This window comes from Erpetoichthys calabaricus, chromosome 2, assembly GCF_900747795.2.
Source record: "Erpetoichthys calabaricus chromosome 2, fErpCal1.3, whole genome shotgun sequence".
Taxonomy (NCBI): domain Eukaryota; kingdom Metazoa; phylum Chordata; class Cladistia; order Polypteriformes; family Polypteridae; genus Erpetoichthys; species Erpetoichthys calabaricus.
In genome coordinates, this window is record NC_041395.2 from 85,553,676 (window position 1) to 85,578,186 (window position 24,511).

The 24,511-nt window shown below is 38.6% G+C and overlaps 1 protein-coding gene across 2 annotated transcripts; it reads right to left on the minus strand.

Moving 5' to 3' along the window:
- Positions 1-3,409: 3,409 nt before the first annotated feature.
- LOC114646044 (membrane-spanning 4-domains subfamily A member 4A-like) lies at positions 3,410-23,204 on the minus strand. 2 transcript variants are annotated; one of them, XM_051922469.1, is made up of 7 exons: positions 23,142-23,204; positions 15,700-15,918; positions 10,764-10,865; positions 10,266-10,316; positions 7,486-7,626; positions 4,330-4,437; positions 3,410-3,773 (listed from the first exon to the last, which is right to left on the minus strand). In XM_051922469.1, the coding sequence occupies exons 2-7, from the start codon at positions 15,892-15,894 to the stop codon at positions 3,702-3,704; spliced, it is 669 nt and encodes a 222-aa protein (XP_051778429.1). In that variant the 5' UTR covers positions 15,895-15,918; positions 23,142-23,204; the 3' UTR covers positions 3,410-3,701. The 2 variants fall into 2 exon arrangements, with proteins under 2 accessions (XP_051778429.1, XP_051778428.1); XM_051922468.1 differs by having other exon boundaries at positions 23,082-23,193.
- Positions 23,205-24,511: the final 1,307 nt, after the last annotated feature.

Below are 24,511 nucleotides of genomic sequence, written 5' to 3' on the forward strand. Positions count from 1 at the left end.
GAAAAATTCTAAAAAAGATTTGATGAACAGCATGTTGAAGTGGGCAATAACATAACAGGTATAAATGTGTCCATTATGTATTATAATTAATATGGTGACAGAAAATCTAGTTTGTAAAAATTGACATGGAAATGAAGCTTTTCTGAAGAGATTTGAACATTAATGCTGATCAAGCCTCACAGACAGACCTAGTGAAAATTGCAAGGAGTTAGGATCACAAAGCTAAAGAGGCATTCACCAGGAATTGTATAAGCAGGTTCTGTGATGCTTGAAAATCTGAGTAGAATGATTGGTTTAGCAATGATTACAAAACTATGAAGCTATAAAAGAGGAAATCAGTCCATGTGAGTTATATGGGGGTGATGTGTCTATTTGATCCGGTCAGAGCAGGAGCTTTTTGACGGCGTTGTAATATTATATACTAGGGGGCTCCGCCCCCTGCTCGCTTCGCTCGCCAACTCCTGGTGTTGGGAATGACAAAGAGCGTGATGTATGAATGAGATATAGAATAGTGTGAAGGTGTAGATGATGCAAATAGAAAGCAAACAATAAAGTGTCTGGCACATTGTAAAGGTTTATTGGAAAATTTCTTTGTACACGCCGTTTAAGTGTAAAAGGTAATTCCAGGTCAGAACTTGTAATGTCAATGAAGATGGTTATTGTTGTGATCAGAGTCAAGTTTGTCAGAGCTTAGAAAGAGTTGTGTCTCTCCAGGAAGTAATGCAATGACTTGGGTATTTGTGTTTTTCACATTAATATTTTTTGGACATAATATAGTGCGTTGTGTTAAAAGGGGCATTTGGTCTAATGAGATTGCTGTTCCAAATCTGTCTGTAACTAAGTCGTCGCAGATAAAGGCTTGAGGAATTGTAATAATATGTGGGTGAAGTCCATCTGTATTGGTGAGTGTACCATCTCCCAGTTGTAATAAGCAATTGTTATGATCTGGTTCTGGACATCGTATCTTTTTTACTAACTGTATCTTTTGAAAGCAATGCCAATTGTCTGCGTATTTTAAGGTGCACTGAACAATAGCTGAGAGCATGGCATGTGGAAGAATAGCTAAGCACTGTCTAAAATCTCCTCCTAATAAAAGTACCTTTCCTCCAAAGCGAATATTATTATTCATAAACGTTTGTAGAAGTTTATGAATGGTGTTGAGTAAGTGACTGGATGCCATTGTACATTTAGCAATAATTAACATTTTTGCAAGACGGATGTCACGTGCAGTGCCACCGTTAATGTTCATAGTGGATACCGATTTGTAGGATCTAATGCAGTTGATAAAGATTTCACTTTCAGGTACATCGTTAGTTAGAAGCTTCTGTAGATATTCAGGATATGAATGTAAAGGAGGCAGTCAAATTTGACCCTTTTGACAACAACGTGTAAATGTATTACTTGTATTGCCAGTTGTTTCTTCAGGGAAGTGAACTGAATGACAATGATTGCAAATGACATTCATTAATCCGAATGAATTTTCCTGGTGTATGTTTTGCTTGTGCCGTTTGAGAGGCGCGTTGTTGCATGTGTAGTATTTGGGACGTGTTGTTTTGGAGCTGTAATCGATTTGCCTGTGCTGTGTGAGAAGCCCGTTGTAGCCTTCCTTGCCATTAACGTATGTCTGAGACGGGAGGTGTTTCATTTTGAATCCGTGCCTGTTGCGATGCAGCACTTTGATTGATAGATTGCGTCATGTGGATCTAGGATGTAGATTTGTGCATATTTGCGTTGTTGATTTGTTTCAGGGTGCACTGTTCCAATGCGATGCAGTATTTGTGCACATATGCGAAAGCAGTATGGGCCATTGCCTTTTGGTGGCCTGATATTTACTCCGGTAGATGCAAAAGCAAATGAACTATTGTAGGATCTAATGCAGTTCCTAAAGTTTTTACTTTTAGGTACATCGTTAGTTAGAAGCTTTAGTTGAGCTTTGCGTTTTTGGAGTCGAGACATTTTTTCTTTTAGAAATATGGATAAGTAATAAGGAGTATTGCACTCACTGTTAATATGGAGCCTTTTCTGCGGTTGAACGGTTAATAGTGCGTTATTGTAATGAGATCCACCTATGCTGCATAGTGTGAATTGTGTTTGGTCCCGTTATCCCAGTGGTATCGTTTTGTACCTGTGATCGTCGTTTTTTGTGTACGTTTCGTGTGCTATGTCCGTAGTCTGTCCCGTTTCGTGTCCAATGGGCTTTGTGTGGTGCTCGCGGCTTCTTTTTTTTTGTGTGCTTGTGGCTTGTTGAATCCTCCTCTTTGTGTGCGTCCCGTTTCGTGTGCAATGGGATTAAATCCTCCTCTTTGTGTGTGTCCCGTCCGTTGCTTGTGTGTGTGTTTGGGGGGGGTTTGCGGGCTCTTTTTTTTTTGTGTGCCAGGGGCTTGTTGAATCGTCCTCTTTGTATGTGTCCCGTCCGTTGCTTGTGTGTGTGTGTGGGGGGGGGGTCTGTTTTGCTCGTGCGGCGCTGTGTGCGGTGCCTGCGTTTGACTCCTTTTTTCTGTGCTCACTCCTTTTTTCTGTGGTCTTATCCGCCTCTCGCGGCGCCTCATTTCTTGGGGCACCTGCGCAGTACGTCTTTTTGCGGCCACGGCCCATGGCCGGATGTCCCTGCGTCCATCCGGTTTAGCATTCTCGGTTAGTAATATGGATGTTTTATCAGGTCCATGAAAAAAGACTGGTACAATTATTCTTGTGACTCAGAATTGCTGTGTCAGAAAAGGAGAGACAGGATTGTACTGGTATGGCATTTGTTTCATCACTGCCAGAAGGATGTTTTTAAAGGATGTGAGATGTGAAATTCAAAGTTCAGTGTGCTGATGGAAGTGACAGTGAAAAGAAGGTGAACAGCCTGTTGAGGTAGAAGCTATATAAGATTTCCTGAAAATGGATTGCCAAAAGTGAACTCTATATATACTGAATATGCAAAGCATTTCTTTGAGCAAGATTCTCTGCAAATATATGCCGTTGTCAAAATAAACACAAACAGAACCTTTAAAGGTGACAGGATAATGCAGTGGTAGGCACTACTGCTTCACAGCTGCGGAGTCCTTGGTTTAAATCCTATTATTATCTATGTAAAATCTGCACATTCTTCCAGTGTCTACATGGGCTTTATGCAGGTACAGCAGCATCAACTCATAGGTAAAAGATATGCAGAGTAGATTGACTGGCCTGGATAGGTTAATGTACTTTACAAACAGAGAAACAATACGATAAGTACACCTGTGCATCCAATGAGAAACCTGTTTCTGCAAACTGAAAATAGCACATCTTTAATGAGTTGTAAAATGACAGCAATATTAAAATTTACAGAAAAGTACAATGTTATCCGATAACAATTTTTTTTTTTTTGTCACTTCAGGAAAATGGAAAATTATCATAATACAACACCAAGGTATAAACTGAGAAACATTTTAAATTCACTTGACACAGATTTCTTGAAATAGAAAGTTTCATTCATACATTTATAATGAACAACATAGAAAGAATGGAGTGAACAGCACTTCAGTATAAGTTTAAAAAACCAATGCTTAGCATTTACTAGCACTTTATTATCATGTGGCTTCCTGTCTCAGAAATTCCAAAATTTGAGGTCTTGCTTATGTCAGCTGTCTTATTTGCTATGATATAAGCCAGCTTTAATGTTGAACGGAATAGAAGTGATACAGCTTCAGTGCAGACTTCAGCACATGGAAAGTCTTCTAGACTGTTTGGGCTGAAGGCACCTGAAGTGGTCTTGCCTCTTCAAAACATGGCTTGACAACACACTTAGACTGGAATAGAATGGAATGAAACACAATCTCAGTACTACTACTGCAGTGCCAGATCCAGGTTATATTCAAATACTATGTATAATGAAGCATAATTACACAAAAGTCAAGGACTAATTTTAAACATATCACTTAAAAATTTGTGTCCTTATATAAAAAAGTAATTTTTTTAATAAACTATCATCTATGTATTTATAACATAAACATAAGATTTTGATGGGATATTCAAGTTGTTTTCCGTCAATTTCTTTAAACACTATGGCAGTGGCTGTTTGGTCTTACTCAAGGCCAACCAGGATGTTAAATAGTAATTTTACACTTATGCTGCTTTATGTCATAGTAATTAAACCATGCTACATTTCTGCATATTGTCTTATTTAATTCTAACATGAACTGTTATATTTAACTGCTTAGAAATGCAACATCAAAAATGCAAATGCTTTAAAAGACATCTTATACTACTGTGTTGAAAGGAAACTAATTTGAATATTATATATATTATATATATATATGTTTATTCATGTTTATTCAACATTATACAATTAAAAATACAAGATACCTTTATACCACAAACAGCTTTCAATCCAAAGGCTCCAATGTAGGTGGAAACACAAAATTCTAGGACTGCTGAAACTAGCAAAACAACTTTGATTCCATTTTCTGTACTCTACAGAAAGCAAACAAAAATACTTAATTCAAGATATAAGGACAATAGTTAAAAAACTTGTTTAAAGTGAAATACATAAACATTTATTTATCTTTAAATGTGTCCACAAAGCTAATGATTTTTTTTATCTTTTACAAGACTTTCAGCTCAGTCTTAAACGGAGAATGCTTTATTTTACAACATTGCCAATCAAACTGATTTTAAAATAAACATCTCTACTGCCATCAGATAATTCATTGTCAGTGAATTTATGATGCTACTGGTTGGTACACTGCTAAATAGAGCCTACAAACCAGTCATGTGGTGGCAAAATAAGCGACTAACACCGATTCTGCCTAATCTAATACATCTCCCAGTCCAACCACAGGAAAATCTGATCTTCTTACTGCAGCAGTAGAATTTGCCTGATGTGTTGACCTACGGTTACAACAAATGTTCAGCAATGTTACTTTTGCATTTTTGGGAAGTAAAGGAAACAAAAAATATAAAGATTGAAATGGGCAGGTGGGAAGGTTAGTTAATCATAATTAAGAATTAATAATAAGTCTATCAAAGCGAGGTAGAAAGGGTCTAGTTGACAAATCAGGAACATGTTTCAGATGCTAACATACAATGAATGTCTGGGACATATTGTATACTGAAGGAAAAAATAAGCCTAACTTTTAATTTATTTTTTTTTCTGGAATGAGAAACCACTTGTTATTGCTTATGTACTGTAGTGTTAGTGTGGAGCTGCACAGTAGAGAGGAGAGCCAAGCTGACATCACCAGGAAGCACTCCATTTCACTTGGTTACAGTCTTTCCTTGCACCAGGTGATAAGGAAGTTTCTCTTTTAGCTCAAAACACTGACAAGGAGGCTGATTTAGAGGGTCATTAGAATCCAGAGGTTTGTGGCTGGCAAATCTGCAAATTCTTACTGAAAATCTGCGAACTGCAAAGGGTGAAGGTGTGTGTGTGAACCCATGACAGAACAGTACATTGACAAAAGGCTGTCAGTTTGTTTTGGAACCCCTGGCAGCTTGTGGTGCACTGCAACTTGTTAAACACATAAGAGCTTGTTAGATGCTCTTTTACCCATAAAGAAAAACTTTTAAAATGTCTTAAATCAATGCTTAGGTCAGAGCAATACAAAAGCCAAACTTGGTCTTCTTTGCATTCCATAATACCTGAGATATGACCAGAAGCAGTTTTGTATGGTCAGTATTGTCACATGGAAAATTTTCAGTATAACTCTTACTTGCATTTGCTAATTAGTACACAGTATGGTGGCCATTGGCTTGTTGCAGGGAGACATGGCATGTGCCAGTGTTGTCAGATGCTATTGATTAAGCCACTCCACTGTGCCCCAACAGCACTCAAGGTTTCATCAGCATGACCATCCAAAAACTTTATTCATCTTGAATGACCACAACAGAGACAGTTCAACACATCACACTGGACCTTATGAGGGACACTTTCAGATCTGCCACTTGAACTACTGCTAAAAGCTTCCAGTGAGGGACAGACTTCAAGACACTGGCCTTAGAGCAAAGCAACCTGACAGAGACTCTTTGCTCAAACCTCCTAGATATCTGACCAAACAGCAGGATAATGCCAGGCAACATACAGCTACTGTGCTCACAAGTGTCCTAAGGAAAGATTGCTAGTTTTCTGGTGCTGCCTTGGATAACCTTTTGTTCTAACTTTAACCTTAAAGACCATCTTTGGGACTACTTAGATTGAAATGGCCAGCAACTTTGTCATGCCCATTTGCAGGGATTGTTATGATTTTGTCTTTTTATTAAATTTTTGCTCATTTTCTGAACACTTTCTGCCTTTTAGAGAAATATGTATAGATATTGCAGTTTTGAATGTTGCTGAATTTATTTCTGATATATGTTTTATATTGGTTGTCATTTTTTTAAAAATATTTTCCCATCTTTTCCTAATTTCATTTTTGTTTATTATGTATGCCTTGATTTTGCGGTTTGATTGCTTCTTTATTGCTATGAAAATTAGATGGGACATGCACAACACATGATGTCACCATCATGATAGGATAAAAGGTTAGAATTGTGCATTTTCTGGCTATCCAAAACTGTATCATTGTTGTGACAATTTGCATGTGCTTCTAATTACATATTTTCTGTGAACAAATTACTGGCAGAGATGAAAACTTCCTTTATTTGTCTTTTACAACATGCACAAGGTATGGTGACCTCATTCTAATCCAAAGTTATAGGAGTTAATAAGAAACAACCTAAGCAATAAACATTTTTAATGAGGTCAAGAAGACTTCTACTATTACTTCTACTACTACTATGTAACCCTAAAAACTGTGAAATATATTCAAGAAATGCTATAAGTAAGTGTAGTATTTAGAGTTTATGTTCACCCATGCGTATTCAGGCTAAGATGGCCAAATAAATAAAGCATAAAGGCAGGAACTATTTCTGGTCTAGATATCAGTTCATTACAAAACATTATCACTCACACACCTGCTGTCTTATGCATCCACCTTTGAATTTCTAATCAATCTAACACACTTATATTTTGGATGCGGAAAGAAGTATATTCACACTGACAGAGACATTGGAAGAATTCGCTAATTCTACAGGCTGGGAACTGAATGCAAGAATCTGAAAATATCTATACTTTTTAACTATAAATTTTGTATCAAAGAACTATTGTGGCAGAAAATCATGAACTTGAAAGTAGTTTATAAACAATTTAAAATCCCCAGTCATTTAAGAAAAACTTCATAAACAGAGCTCAAGCATACATCCAACCGGAACGAACCCTAAGTAGGTATCAAACTGTGTTCCATGTGCTGTAAAGTAGCATTTGTATCCATATCCCTACAATGTCTATGTGTAAAAATTAAAATGTTTATATTATTTGGAAAATGTATTTCAAATAAAGTGTTGTGATTTGTTATTTTCTTTTTAGAAGTCATTTCACTGATACTATAATAATTTTCACTGTTGGAAATATAAGCAGGTCACGTAAAGCATGACGGCTAAACTGAAGTGCAAAGATTTTCAAGGTTGATAGTTAAAAGAAATTACCATTAACAAGTCTATTAATTTCTGACAGTCAGAAATTTTGTAAAAGTATGAAAATCGAAAAGATGAATCAAACAAATATATATAGATGGTACTTCCACTTATAACTGCGGTGACAATGTTGCCGGTTAAGGCTGCAATAATCTGAAAGGGCAAAGAAAAAAACACGATTAAAGAATCTCTACATATTACAGCACATAAGCTATTTTGGCTTTATATACAGTTATAATAAATCTCTTAAAATATTCACTGTAACAAGACGTCCTACTATGACTAATTTATTAATTTTTAATACATTTTTAATACTTCATTTGTGTTTTAAAAGATAATCTGCAATTATCTGCAATTATTATGCAGACAATTTTGGTAGATACAGTTTAGAGAATTAATATCTATCTCTGCTGTAACTAAATGAGATTACTCTGTTTTGAATATGCATATTGGCTGTACTGACATTGTATTCTCAACATTCACTCTAGGGAGAACAGCAAAGGGTACATTTAAAGAGGAAGAGGACAATTAATCAAATATACTGTAGTGTAGACAGCTTCACAGAATTATACAGTACAATACAATACAACTTATTTTTGAATAGTGCTCTTCACTGAGTGTGGGAGCAGAGTGCTGTGAATAATTTTGTTAAAATGCATGTATTGATTATACTAATTAGTAAATACAGAATTGGTACACATAAAAATATAGATTTGTTAAAACTTATTAAAAGAGACAGTCATACAGGCAAGTCAGCAAGAGATGGAAAATAAAAAAACTAGGGAAGCAGGTGAGGGCCTGGAGGCATTTATGAAATTACTTCACATCAGGCAGTAAAACTATCCTATTAACAGCAGGATAAAGAGAACTAAGTATTAAGTATGTCCTTGTGCAATTGAGTTACTGACAGATGTTAATACACACTGTTCAGGAGCATTAGATTTAGAACTGTCCAAACATTTTCAGCACATTATGGAGATGGACAGTGGCTCCAGTACGTCTGAAGTGGTAGAGAGGAATAAAGAGCCTCAACTAGCCCACAGAAAGATGGAGGCAATGTTAGTAAAGGACTCTGTGATAAGAAAATTGACACTCCTTTGTGTTCCAGAGCATCTCATACAGTGTGCTGTCTCCTTGATGCACAGATGGGACACATCCCTGGATTTTTGGAAATGCTCTAGTACAGATGCTGTCATCGCCTGCATTGGAAGAAATGACATACTATAATTAAGAGTGAACTGCCTGATCCACAAGAGTGCTTAGCTAATGAGAAAAATTATGAGAACTTTTCATAAGTTCAGCCTGTGCCATGCATTTGTCTAGGTAAACTAGGAGATTCAAAGGGTTATTGCTGATATCAGATCTACGTGGTGTGCAGAGCACAAGTTTATGGGACACTCAAGCAACTTTTGAAGCTTTGCAAACTGTACCGCTGGGAACAGTTATATTTGAACCACAAGGAAACTGAAGTATTGAGTATGAGTATTGAGTATTGAAGTATGAGTATGTTATTGAGGACAGTTTCAAGTAGAGATTTTAAGGGAGAAAGTTTCAGACAAGCAAAATTTAGATGTTCATAAATTAATACTGCAAGGTCATGTCATGTCATGTCATATTCTCACCTGCTTAACCCCCCTTACCCGGGTTGGAAACCAGAGCACCCAGAGGAAACCCACACAGACATAAGATGAACATGCAAACTCCATGCAGGAAGGACCTGAGACCCAAACCCTGGTCTTCTTACTGCAAGGCAGCAGTGCTACCACTGTGCCACAATGCCACCCATAATACAAAGTAATATTAATAAAATTACTAACCTATAGTGAATAAGTCAAAATTAACAGTACACTAAAATGTATTGCTTTAACATTGGAAGTATTAAAAATATAAAATAAATTAATTTCAAGTTAATTGTAGGTGCACATAAATAGGTTGTTATAGCAATAACAGAAACCTGGCTAAATGCCAGAGATGGGAATAAATACAAGAGGAAAAACTAGGGATAGTATAATACAAAATGATACAGATTATTTAGAAAAGACATGCCAATTTAAAAAGGTGTAGGGGGTAACCATTTCTTTGTTTCAAACTGGTGATGAGCCACATGCTAGTGACAACAAGGCAGCAGAGATAGTCATGAAACTGAAAGTTTTTAACCTCCCTCAAGCAAATGGTCAATATTGCATTTTAGATGTAAGTTTACAATAGGATGCTATAGCAATGTGATTTCTTTTTTTCCAAGTATAAAAACAATAACCTTAAAAACAAACACAGGAACAGGAATTCATAAATGAAATCAGCAATTGTTTAATACAAGATGTTAAAACACGAAGAAGAAAAGAAACCTTTCTAAACTTAATATTCTGAAATAATCAAGATATGATTCAGGGAGTATAAATAGTTGAACTGTTAGGATCAAAATATAGCAAGTTTCCCAGTATTTTTAAATAGTTTACATATAATAACTAACATTTTATTTTATTTTATTGTTGTAAATAGTGTTCAGCAAAATAGGCATGCTTGATTGACCACAATTAAGACTCCTTTCTGTTGTCAAAAAAACCCTTTCCCACTCTTTATGAAGAGTCATTTTACAATCTCATATTCATTCTGGGTTGTGTGGGATGTGAAGGGGTCTTTATGTCTACTTTGTAAGAGATGTCCTTCTTTTTGACATTGAACAGCATGCAGATGAGGTAGAGATACTATAAATATTACTAAAGGCAACGGACAATTCCACAGGACAAACGAAAAACATGAGAAAGAAATGTCATTACTGAATCATTACTTACCACACCAGGATTCTTGTCAGCAATAATACAGAGAGAACCTGAAATGATATACTAATAAATATAGAATGAGTGACATTCTAAAATATTTTTTCAACAACATGTAACTGGCATTAGGATATTTATAGTAGTGTCTCTTCAATGTTTTACATATTAATTATTACTAACATAAAAATTATTTTCAAAGAATAATCCTTCAGCAACAGCAATGGTCATATAGATTTAGCACCCATGTGTTCCCTACTGTTTAAAGACTTTCCTTCAATTCAATAGTAAAGGATGTACATGAGTCAGCTTCACCAAACATATATCTGACCCATTTGCCATTTCTTCTGAACTTCCTGGAATATTGTTTCCACAAATTTAAAATGCCTAAGATGTGACACTATATAACAGAGGAAATTATGTCCGTGAAAAAAAAAAATGTTATATATATTTAATCACTCATACTCTGATTTGCTTTGTTGTACAAAAATAACAAAATACAGGCAATGTTCTTACCATTGCAGATGTCCAGAATGGAGTGCCATTGGCATATGTCAAAGGAAATGAAAATATGAAGCCAAACACAATATTTACTAGTCCAATCATGATTTCAACAATCTGTAAAACAAGATTGCGATCAAAGTTGCATTAATTTGGCAAATTTGAAAATGCTGAAAACATCTCTTAATAAACAGAACATGTCTGAAATCCCACAGTGTCTACTGACATGCATTAAACTTTTATTCATCTAACTTCTATTTTATATGCTTAACTGCTGAATTAATTAATTTTTTTATCAAATCTTTTATTGTACATTTTAAATTAGATTTTAACATTATAAGCCATCATAGGTTAAACAACTTTTCAAAAGATCCCAAACAATGTAATGCATTTTAACCACTTGGAAGTAGTTCAGTAAAAGGCATTGAAATGCCTTTATGTCTTTCACTTAAATTTTTATAACATTTTATCTCACCTTTAACAATTTTCAATTTGCATCTACTTATGTATTAGACTGTTGCAAAGTGCATTAAAGTATAAGTGCAGAAGTCCATGTATGATAACATATTAATTCTTTAGATGACATGATATGAATGTTGTAAAGTAAGATTTGGCATTTACACATTTGTTTTTTGTATTTGCCTAGGTTTTCCTCCTAAAGACTAGTTATGATAATTGGTGTTTAACTGGCCCCATATAAGTGCATAAAGATTGTGATGGACTGATTCATAGAAGTCTGATTCCTGCCCAGCATTCAGTATCCCAGGGAAAGTCTGTAGCTATTGTGAATGAATGAAGTAAATTTGCTAATCAATAGGTGGATGGTAGTAATGTTGCTCATGATATGTACACTACAAGTCAAGTCAAGTTGGGGAGCATGCACTGGTACAGTGCGTTGCTGCACCCACTACATGTCGAAACAGCTCGGGATCCCGATTGGCAACCCCCCAGGCAAACACGCGGTCCAGTCCTACCCTCTGGAAATGACCCTGTATGTGCTGCAGCCAGGTGTTACGTGGGTGACCCCTTAGCCTGGTCCAGCCACTTTGGGTCCCCAACAATGAGGATCTTATGAGCCGGATCACCCTCTGGGAAACGTGTCACATGGCCGTAGTGCCGTAATTGATGCTCCCTCACAATGCAGGTAATGTGCCTCATTCGGGAATCCATGAGCAACCGCTCATTCAACACAAAGTCAAACCAATGGTACCCAAGGATTTTCCGGAGAGACACAGTACCAAAGGAGTCCAGTTTTCCTCTCAGGTCACTGGATAGCATCCATGTCTCACAACCATATACTGTAGTAAGACAGGAAGCACCAAAACTCTAAAGACTTGGACCTTCGTCCTTTTGCATATATATCGGGAGTGTCACACACCCCTTTCCAGCGACCTCATGACCCCCCATGCTCTCCCAATCCGTCTACTGACTTTCACAGGAAGAGTCACCAGAGACATGAATGTCACTGCCAAGGTAAGTAAACCTCTCGACAAGGTCAACACTTTCTCCGCAAACAGACACACTGCTGATGGCTGTGCCCAAGAGGTCGTTAAAGGCCTTTATCTTGGTTTTTATCCAGGACATTCGCAAGCCCAGACACTCAGACTCGTCACTCAGTCTCTCGAGCGCCCCAATCAGAGCCTCCATTGACTCCACGAAGATCACAGCATCATCAGCAAAGTCAAGATCCGTGAATCTTTCTTCACCAACAGATGCCCCACAGCCGCTGAACCCCACGACCTTGCCCAACACCTAGTCCATACAAGCATTGAACAGAGTAGGAGCAAGAACACACCCCTGACGAACCACAGAATTAACTGGGAAAAACGCAGAGGTCCTGCCTCCACTTTGCACAGCACTCACAGTACCAGTGTACAGGCCAGCCATGATATCCAGCAACTTCAAGGGGATCCCGCAAACCCTCAGGATGTCCCACAGGGCAGCTCAATCAACTAAGTTGAATGCTTTGTGAAAATTGACAAAGGCTGCAAAGAAACTCTGCCAATATTCACGTTTGCACTCTATGAGAACCCTCAGTGCCAGGATGTGGTCGATGGTAGACTTCTTAGACGTAAAACCAGACTGCTCTGGTCACTGGTAGGTGAGCAAGTGATCACGGATCCTATTGAGGACGACCCTAGCAAGGACCTTACCCGGAACCGAGAGCAGTGTTATCCCCTTGTAGTTGCTGCAATCCAGGCGATCACCCTTCTCTTTCCAGATAGGGATGACAAGTCCCGTTTTCAGTTGGGATGATGCCAGTCTCCCAAATGGAACCAAATATTGCTTGCAATGCCAGGAGGACAGCCTTACCACTAGCCTGGAGAAGTTCACCCCGGATACTACAGATCCCTGCAGCCTTTCTCCCCCTCAGCTGGTTCACCACCTGTGCAATCTCAGTGAGATTGGTTGGTTCACAGCTAATTGGAGGATCAGCCTCAAGAACCGTGGACCCAGAGATGTCCAATGTCCTAGCCAGAGGATCAGCTTTGAACGACTGCTCAAAGTAGCCAGCCCAGCGGGTCACAACTGCAGTGTCATCTGTAAGGATCGTTCCTTCAGCTGCCCTGAATGCGACTCTTAGAGGAACAGATTCAGATGTGCGTAATGCTTTGGTTCCTCTGTAAGCAGGACGTGGGTCGCTGGACCACAGATGGTGTGTCACTTGCTCAAAGATTCCTCTAACAAACGCCTCTTTATCTGCCCTCAGAGCCCTCGCAGCCGTCCTTCTCAGTTCCCGGTACAGACCAGAGTTGCCATTGAGCCGTGCGCTGCAACTACTCTTGATGATATCCAGGGTGCCCTGCGAGATGAAACACCTCCTTCTGGGAACACCGGTAACACCAACATATCCCTCAGCAACCTTCAGGGTCTTGTCACGGAAGGTCTCCCACATCACATTAGGATCGGCAGTCGTAACCAAATCGGAAAGTTCCTCACACAAACTGTGTGCAAACTCATTAGAAAGAGCCTGGTCTTGGAGTCTGGCCAAGTCCAGGCTCATTTTCCTAGCAGGTGGTAACCTACTTAACCTAAGCTGGATCCTAAGAGTAGCAACAACAAGTCTATGTTCAGAATTCACAAATTGGGCACTTCTGTAGACCCTGCAGTTTTGCAAGAGCCTCCAGCGTCTGCCCACGAGGATGTGATCGATCTCCTTCACCGCACCACCAGTATTGGAGTACCAAGTCCAACGATGCGGCTCAGGGCACTGGAACCATTATCCAGCGATTTGCAGTTCCTGATCTTTTGCAAAGTCAAGGAACATGGAGCCACTTTCACCACGGTCACCAGACCCATGGGGACGAGACAATCCTCATAGCCAGCCCTGTCAGTGCCAGTGGCTGCATTGAATTCACCCATGACCAGAGGATTGTAACCCCGTGGGCACCCATCAATCACCTAGCGAAGCTGCGAATAAAATGTCTCCCTTGCCGAGACATCACTCACCGTGGTCGGAGCATACACCGAGACAACAGACAAGGCACCCAGGGAGTGCCGTAATCTGAGTCCCATAATACGCTTGATGAAAGGAGTGACATTGGACACCATCGGAAGAAGCCAATCCGCTACAGCAACAGCTACTACCTGAGTATGACAGCCATCAGATCGACCAGACCAATAAAAGGTGTATCCACCTACAGAGATCTGGACAGTCCCTGGTCTGCGCACCTCAGAGAGTGCCGCCACTGAAATGTGGAGTTTACACAGCTCCTCCGACAGCAGAGGAAGATGATCATCTTGCCGGAGAGACAAGACGTTCCATGCTCCCACCTGCATGGGCAGCCTCAAATTGGGACCTGAGTGCTGCCGTGCAGTAGGCGACGCCTCAGCACCACACCAGTTCCGATCTCCAACAGACCTGACCCTATTGGCTCTCCAACAGTTTCGACTCTTCTGGGGATGGAGCTCTCGAGGGCTTTCCCCCATCCCCTTCATGATGCGAGCAGCCTTCCTATGGGCGGCTGCAGCAGAGCTACTCCCACGGAGAGCAAAAAGGAGTCCTTTCTGTAGTCTCGGAGCTTTGTGAAGTTTTTTTACGGTAGCTGGAGTGCTAATCCTACCACCAACCCCCATGATTTCTCTGCAAGTTGCAGGACCGCATGCAGGGCCAGATGCAGTTTAACGTCATACCCAGGACAGTACCCAAATCCAATATTTATTTATTGGTTTTTCAAATAAAAATACAGAAATATATAATAACTTTAGCAAACATCCCACAACATTTTATAAATTTACTATATATATTTTTAGAACACATATAAGGCAAAAATGAAATGTTTCCTAATAATAGGCCCAGTTGTAAGACAAATCTTGACATAAGTACAAATACAGAAGCTATTAGATTGCATCTTTACCACATAACCATCATGTCTAACTCATATTTAGTATGTACAATTTCATATTTTATTATAACTGATAGTCTGACATTATGCTGTGATCAATGCAGCACTCACATTGTCATATACAACAGGCTTCTTAAAGAAAATTATGAAGACATAAATCTGAAAACCATTTTCAGTAAATTTGCATGAATATGTACTCAACAGTTGGTGATAATATAAACATAAATGTGCGTTAGACTAGCATACCTGCTTGTAATCCTTATAAAACTTGATCTTAATAATGCTTTGCAAAAACAGAATATGACACCATTACATAAAGATAAAGTCCAGTGGAGCAACATTACAGAAAGGTATAACTCAAGCATGCCATATAAGCTTTCACATGGCACGTATTTGTCAATTCAGAATGTTTCTAAAGTTGATTGTATTACTGAATAACATTAGTGGTGGAAGAAAATAAGCAATATAGTACAATACCAAAAGTGGTCAATAAGTGTGCCACTTAAAACAAATTTAAAAAGGGGACCAAACACCACTGGTATATGACTTTCAACTACTGTGGATTAGTTATTCACATCCATTATTAAATTTGCATTATAACTTACCCCTAGAGACTGTGGCTGTCCTCTGTTGAACTTATTTAACTTGCGGATTGGCTCATTGAAGTCACTGGTGAGTTCTGCATGTAAAAAAGGAAAAGTGCTTCCAGCACTTGGAGATGGATCACCAGGAATGGAGTCTTGAGAAATAACTTGCATGGGCTTTAAACCCGGCACCTCCTCTGTGACAACCACTGACATGTCTCTAAGATACTGAAGTATTTTCTGCAATCAAAGCATTAAATGAAAATAATCCTTTCTTAATTATCCCCAGGGATGTTGAACTTCAGGATTATGTAGCCTACTACATCTTTAATTGCATACATAAAAGAGAGAAAGTGAGATGTCTGCAACCTAAAAAAATATATTTAACTTTTGAATGGAAATTAACACAGTTTCTGGTCCCATTAACTTGTAAAACATAAGAGAATGTAAACTAAGCAGTCCAACACCTCACAAAATAACGAAAAAGTACTAACTGATAGCTGAGGTTGGAGTTAAAGCAGGATGAGGGTTATATTATATATATATATATATATATATATATACACAGTACTGTGCAAAAGGCAGGTGTGAAAAAATGCTGAACAAAGAATGCTTTCAAAAATGGAAGTGTTAATCATTTATTTTCATCAATCAACAAAATGCAGTGAATGAACAAAAGAGAAATCTAAATCAAATCAATATTTGGTGTGACCACCCTTTGCCTTCAAAACAGCATCAATTCTTCTAGGTACACTTGCACACAGTTTTTGAAGGAACTCGACTGGTAGGTTGTTCCAAACATCTTGGAGAACTAACCACAGATCTTCCGTGGATGTAGGCTTCCTCACATTCTTCTGTCTCGTCATGTAATCCCAGACACACTCGATGATGTTGAGATCAGGGCTCTGTGGGGGCCATACCATCACTTCCAGGACTTCTTGTTCTTCTTTACGCTGAAGATAGTTCTTAATGACTTTGGCTGTATGTTTGGGGTCGTTGTTCTGCTGCAGAATAAATTTGGGGCCAATCATACGCCTCCCTGATGGTATTGCATGATGGATAAGTATCTGCATGCATTTCTCAGCACTGAGAACACCATTAATCCTGACCAAATCTCCAACTCCATTTGCAGAAATGCAGCCCCAAATGTTCAAGGAACCTCCACCATGCTTCATTGTTGCCTACAGACACTCATTATTGTACCGCTCTCCAGCCCTTCGACAAACAAACTGCCTTCTGCTACAGCCAAATATTTCAAATTTTGACTCATCAGTCCAGAGCACCTGCTGCCATTTTTCTGCACCCCAGTTCCTATGTTTTCGTGCATACTTGAGTTGCTTGGCCTTGTTTCCACGTCGGAGGTATGGCTTTTTGGCTGCAACTCTTCCATGAAGACCACTTCTGGCCAGACTTCTCCAGACAGTAGATGGGTGTACCTGGGTCCCACTCGTTTCTGCCAGTTCTGAGCTGATGGCACTGCTGGACATCTTCCGATTTCGAAGAGTAATAAGCTTGATGTGTCTTTCATCTGCTGCACTAAGTTTCCTTGGCCGACCACTGCGTCTACGATCCTCAACGTTGCCCGTTACTTTGTGCTTCTTCAAAAGAGCTTGAACAGCACATCTTGAAACCCCAGTCTGCTTTGAAATCTTTGTCTGGGAGAGACCTTGCTGATGCAGTAGAACTACCTTGTGTCTTGTTGCTGTGCTCAATCTTGCCATGACATGAAACTGTCTTCCACAACCTCACCTTGGTAGCAGAGTTTGGCTGTTCCTCACCCAGTTTTAAGCCTCCTACACAGCTGTTTCTGTTTCAGTTAATGACTGTGTTTCAACCTACGTGTGACATTGATGATCATTAGCACCTGTTTGATATAATTGGTCGATCATACACCTGACTATAATCCTACAAAATCCCTGACTTTGTGCAAGTGTACCTATAAGAATTGATGCTGGTTTGAAGGCAAAAGGTAGTAACACCAAATATTGATTTGATTTAGATTTTTCTTTTGTTCGCTCACTTTGCATTTTGTAAACTGATAAAAATAAACAATCATTATTTATATTTCTGAAAGCATTCTTTGTTTACAGCATTTTTTCACACCTGCCTAAAACTTTTGCACAGCCTTCTGCTAATTGTCATAACATGTGATTTTTGGGAATTGATTAAGTAATGTAATTTTAAATAAAATTATTTCAGCAACGGTTGTGTAATATTTTTGAGCTCACATGGTTTCACAGTGGTAATTACTCCTTTCCAGGGTTCTTAGTTTGAATGCCTCACCTGGTCATTTACTTGTGAAATCTGAATGTTCTCTCAGTGTCTCTATGGGTTTTCTGCCAAGTTCACTAATTCTTCTCCAGATTCTCAAAGTCAGGCAGTTTAGGTTAAATGACATTTGTAAGGTGACCCCCAGTGTAGGTGCGTGTGAATGATTGAGCTTTGCAATACCTTAGTGTCCTGTCCAGGCCTGTTTACAACCTTGTGCCCAGTGATAGAAGTCAGTCAGCCAGTCATTTTCCAACCCGCTATATCCTAACACAGGGTCATGGGGGTCTGCTGGAGCCAACACAGGGCGCAAGACAGGAACAAATCCCGGGCAGGGCGCCAGCCCACCGCAGGGCACACACACACACACACACTAGGGACAATTTAGGATCACCAATGCACCTAACCTGCATGTCTTTGGCGATCAGAAGGAAACCGGAGCACCCGGAGGAAAACCACACGACAGAACACGAGGAAGCGAACCCAGGTCTCCTAACTGCGAGGCAGCAGCGTTACCACTAAGCCACTGTGACGCCCCAGTGCTAGCATAAGCTTTGCAATTCTAAATTGGAGTAATTTAAAGGCATTTGTAGGACAGGTTTGATTCAAATTTTTACTCTTTAATTTAGTGAGGAGAATGGTTTCACCACAAACCTATGCCTAATTAGCACTACTTTGCATATTACTTTTAATGTGAAAAAACATTCTAAAATTATTTTTGATGAAGAGTGATATACAATTCTATCTTATTTCTATCCATTAGTGTTTCTAAACACACTTAATACAACAAAGGGCACAAAGCACAGGTAACTCTGCACTGCATACCAGGATACTGCAGGGCACTGACAAGCACTCTGGTAATTTAGTCATCAATCAACCAGTCTTTAGGATATGAGCGGTCGTTTTAACTAGAAAATTCACAAATGCAGTAATCAGACCAATATTCCTTCCGTGTCTTCTGAAGCTGCCCATTACAGAAATTCAGCAAGGTCAAGTTCCTATTTGCCTAAAATTTCTAATTAGATCGTTCAATTCTTGCCATATTCATTTAATGACAAATACTGTACATCAAAGTCAGGTGGATGCGTTTTCTCTTTCTAATCTCTTCTTGTTATTATCTGTGAACCTCATTCGATAGTAGATTGTCCCTCCTATGACACCTCATTAAACACCATTGTAGTGTAATATTGATTTTTAAGATTTAAAACTGTATGTATCGACAGTTCGGATCTGTGCGTTTGGTGGATAATACGTTGTCCTGTAATACTTCTGCTTTATATGCACAAAAAATTAAATTAAAAAAAATGCTGACCTTTAACAAGGGTTAGTAACAAGAGGGTCGATATAACGTTGCGGAGTTCCGATTACAAGTGCCAGTAAAGGATGAATTTCACGTCCATGTATGAACATCAGTTTGTCTTTCTAATTTACATGTAGTCTTTAAATAGATCACTGTAAAATATATTCCTCTTCTAACACATGTACTGTCAGTTGTCCATGACCGTACATTTATTTTAAGTATGTTTGTACTCACTCCTTCAGCAACAATGTTTTGGCGCCTATTCTGGATCTGATAGCATTTTGGTAGTATAAAGCTATAAACATAAACCTTATTTATTTGGCAGCCATGTCCGCAATGCTCATAGTTTTATGGATGTTTAGCTTACAAATTCACTGTAATATTGCTCAAACAAAATGCAATCCCCTGTTAAATGTATGTATAACATATTCAGATATGGATATACAGTATATGTAGGAAACAATGTAAACTGGATGATATTCACTAGAGATGTTTATTAAAGATATATTCTGCAATCAGGATACGCGTTCGAAATATTAAGTGAAATCTTTGTAAACAAAATTCCACATCAAAAGTGCGTTTTTTTTGAGGTCTATTCGCACAAACACACACATACAGAACATTCACATTATTTCATGATGAGCGTATTTAAGGGTGAGTAACACAAATGTGAAGAGTATCCTAAACAGCTCAGTATTGTATTGATCGAACAGATAGCAAAACAATAATAATAATAATTTTCTTATGCAATTATAACCATCTTTAAGTAAAAGGAGAGCCCCAAGTAAATCTATGAAAAAATGAACTCTTTTTGAGAAATCACATACCATCCTGCGTTCACACAGAAGTCTCCAATGTGCTGTGCTTTGCTCTAGTCATTTAAAAATAAATTCCTGAAGAAACTGTTGTATATATTGTTGAAATAAATGGACCATGCAATGTAGTCAGTTCTTCCTTAACTTTATTCACACTTCCTCCTTCCCTCTTTCTTTTTCCTTCCACCCCTTTCCTCACAGCGACCTCTACCTCCTGACTGATTACATCAATATCCCACATATACCCCCTTTTGAAGAAAAAAACAATCATTAATAATATTAAAACATTATAATAAGAGAAAACTGTAATCTCTAATTTTCAACATTATACTAACCAACTAATTAAACTATCCCATTCCTTTATAACTGTTAAGGTAACACGTGTAGCTTCCAAATGCTGTAAATCTTTATCTGACATAGTCCTTTGTCCACACCGGAGCCTGTCGCACTCTACCTCTCCGTATATTTGAAAAAGACTGCCCAGGTGTACCAGTAGAAATAGCAGCCGACTGAATTGGACGGGTTGGAACGTATGAATCCTCTGGTTGTGTGTCTGAAGTCAGACTGGATTGTACAGCTGTAGCTGGAGCGAGATGAACTGCATTCCAGATCTTGCCATCTGACAACAGGTATGTGGCAGGGCCTTTCTGAGCAATTATCTGATAAGGGCGACTGAATTTGAAGTGATCCTTTTGAACTATGCCCGGCTTCCTAATACGCACAAAACTCCCACAAGTGAAAGAAGGTGATTTTGCTCTGCGACGCATATCTGTATATTTTTTCATTTGTTCTTGTTTCCGTTGTACATGCTGCGCCACAGTAGTATGTTGCTTCAAAGTCGAAGTTGGAAGCAGGTCTCTAATGTTTAATTTAGTTATCATTGGGCGACCATGTAAGAGCTCAGCAGGTGACTTTTGTGTTACTGCATGTACAGTAGCACGATATATCTGTAAAAATTCAGTAACAAATGACTTCCAAGGCTTTTCTTCAATATTTGCCGTTATATGTGGGATATTGATGTAATCAGTATCCCACATATAGTTTGGCTCACGAAGGTCTACACATAGTCGTATTGCACCTGATTTTTTTTTAATTACTACTAATGGTGACACCCAAGGAGATGAATCAGTTTTCTCTATAATGTCTTCCTGTTCAAGTCTCTTTAGTTCTTTAGAGACAGCCTCACAGACAGAAAATGGTAGTTTCTGTTGAACAGGTATTACCTCATGTCGTAGTTTAACCTTATGAATAAATCTATCAGTCACACCTAATGTATGAGCATTCTTAATATTCATTACTGTCATGTTGTATATGGGGTCATTGGGCATTTTCTTGGATGCAATTTGTCCATTTCTAATTTCTAAGTTAAGTGCCATAAAAATGTCCATGCCTAACAAAGCTGCTCCCAGTGGCACAACGTAAAATGTAGCTTGTGTATGGTTTGTATCCCTTGTAATGAAAAGAGTAATACATCCCAGTACTGGAATTGGTTTCTGCATATAAGTCTTTAGTTGCACTTTTGACTGAACAAGTGGTACATTACTAAAATGTTGACGATAGAATACTTCTGGTAGAATTGAAACTGCTGAGCCAGTGTCCACAAGTAAGTTTGCTTGAACTGGTTGAGTGCATACAGCTTGAAGGGACACTGTGCACCAGAGACCCTTCCTCCGTTGTGCAACTGTAGTGTCATCAATGCTAAGAACAGTAAGGTCAGGCACAGTAACTTCTTGCACAGCACAAGTGGATGTGGCACCACGACATACTTTAGCAAAATGACCAAATTTACCGCAATGTCTACATCTTACTGCTTTTGCTGGACAATTGGGGTTATTAGCCAGGTGCATTCGAGATCCACAGCGATAACATGTTTTCTGTTGCACCACAATTGAAGCCTGAGCTGCTGCTGCTGTTTGTTTTTCAGATGCACGCGCATTAAAAGCAGGTTCCTGCCTCGCTCGTCCCGTACCTTGTGAATTTTTTTGTACAGCATTAACACACGATTCGCTATTAGTAACCATAGCCTTAGCTTCAGTCACTGCACATTCAATTTGCCCAGCAATAGCAATCGCTTTTTGTAATGTAAGGTCCGTCTCTAGCAATAATCGTTCTCGAATGCGAGGCATATTTGTTTTCTCTATGATTTGATCTGTAAGCATGTCATCCGCTAGCACGCCGAAATCACAATTAGCAATGAGCTCGCGCAGTGCGGCAACATATTGCAAAGTAGATTCACCAGGCTTCTGCGCTCTTTGGCGAAATTTACTTCTTTCAGCCACAACGTTCACTTTTGGAATGAAAAAGTCTTTTAGTGCAGCAAGGGCAGCAGCGAATGTATCATCAGCAATAGCAAGAGTGTAGAAAATACGCTGAGCTTCTGTCCCTAGGCAATGAATCAATAGGGCACGTTTACGTTTATCCGATAGCGGCGTGTCAGTAAGAGCTAGCACATAGTTCTCAAACATCCTTAGCCAAGAATTAAACAGTATTGCAGGCTCACCCGGAGTTTCGAGAAACACAGGAGGAGGCGAGAGTCCAAAAGTTGATATCCTCGTCGCCAATATGTTGTATTTATTGTTGAAATAAATGGACCATGCAATGTAGTCAGTTCTTCCTTAACTTTATTCACACTTCCTCCTTCCCTCTTTCTTTTTTCTTCCACCCCTTTCCTCACAGCGGCCTCTACCTCCTAACTGATTACATCAATATCCCACAGAAACTCAACACAACAGAGCTACAGTGAATAGTAAGCATTTCGGAGTTATAAACTCTGAAAGGAATAGACTAAGCAGAAAAAACATTCACAGCATTAGAAGATTCTAGTTAGGAATTTATTGAGAAACATGATGTTTTGTAAAGTTCCAGTATAACGAATTATCTAGACACACTCAAATCATCGAAGAGATCGCCAAGTAACTTTAACTATAATCATTACTCGCTCTTCAAATTTTTGTGTTATCACTAAGTGCGGATTCATCTTCGTTATAGACAAAACACCCATTTCCGTTACACAGACTTACAGAGAGTGTAATCCGTAGAATTAAAGATTTTTTTTTTCAACAGCTGGCTGACTTTCTTACCAAGCAGTTAAAACGTTGAAAGCCTTGACTTAATTATGATATCCTTGAAAGAGCAGTACAGAGTGACGATTTGGAAATGCATTGTATCTCCTCCCATAATGTGACGATTGTACAAAGAAGAATTTCGAGGAACTGCGCACTTACTTCTTCTTTTTTTTTTTTTTTTTAACCTCTTAGTAATTTTACTTTTATTCGCGCTAGTTCAATCATGTTCAACGTTTAAGCCTCCGTAAAAATTTACTTATGCTTAGCCCTGTAATATAAGGTTGAATGAAAGCATAAAAATTCTGAACTGCCTAGTATAATCACGGATATCTTCTTATTATTTCGAAGGATATTACTGAGTGCCCAGTTTACTCTGAAGGCATTAGACCAGAGGTTCCCAAACTTTTTTGCCCCGTAGACCACTTACCAATTTTTTTGTTTTTCATAGACCCCCTGCCTGACTAATATTGAATTTTCCTAAACTTATTAACTTCAAATGTGTTTTTGGCAACTGACACAGTGCTGCTTACTTTCATAGGGTTTTTTGTAGAGTGGACAATTGTAAAAAAAGAAAAACATGTGCAATTTTTATTCATACCTTTATTGAAAAGACACAAAATGCAAGTAAATATTTGGATTTGGAACGAAACAAATCAGAACCTAGTAAAATTCTTACATGTTGTGTCCGCTCACGTGGACCACAATTTACATCTCGTGCACCCCCAATTTTTTTTCTCACTGACATAGACCCCCTGCAAGTCAAAATCGACCCCTGGGGGTCCGTATAGACCACTTTGGGAAGCAGTGCATTAGACAATGATTTTTTTGTAAGTAAACTTAGTAGGATTTCTTCTTTGCTAGGATTTAAACCTCAGTATGTCTAAGGACCACCTGTATTACATTTCAAAAAGCAGCAACATATTAAAATATCCAGTTAGATAACTATATCTGATCTTTATTAGGGTTGAAAAGAGTAGCCGAAGAATATATGTGGGCTCCAATGTGTTCCAGAGCCAATGTAAATTAACTGGGGGTGAGCATCCAATTTGAAGAGCTGGTGCCATCTTATCCAATACATGCTGTATTAGCCTGTGACCTGGGGACAGGAGAAGCCACTGTAATAAACTAAATTCATTATCAGTTCTCCTAGACATTTCCTAGTCTTGTGGCATTGATAATTACACTTTCAAAATAATTTTGGGATATGTCATATAGAATAGCTCTCTTCATGGTTTTCCATCAAAATAATAGTTTCCTGGCTTTACACATACATTTAAAATATATAAATTAATCGGGTGCAATATTAACATGTTTATTTTGTGCTGAAATAAAACCAACAGGCTTCATTGTTTTAAGAAAAGATCTCTCATTCTTAGGGAATGGTT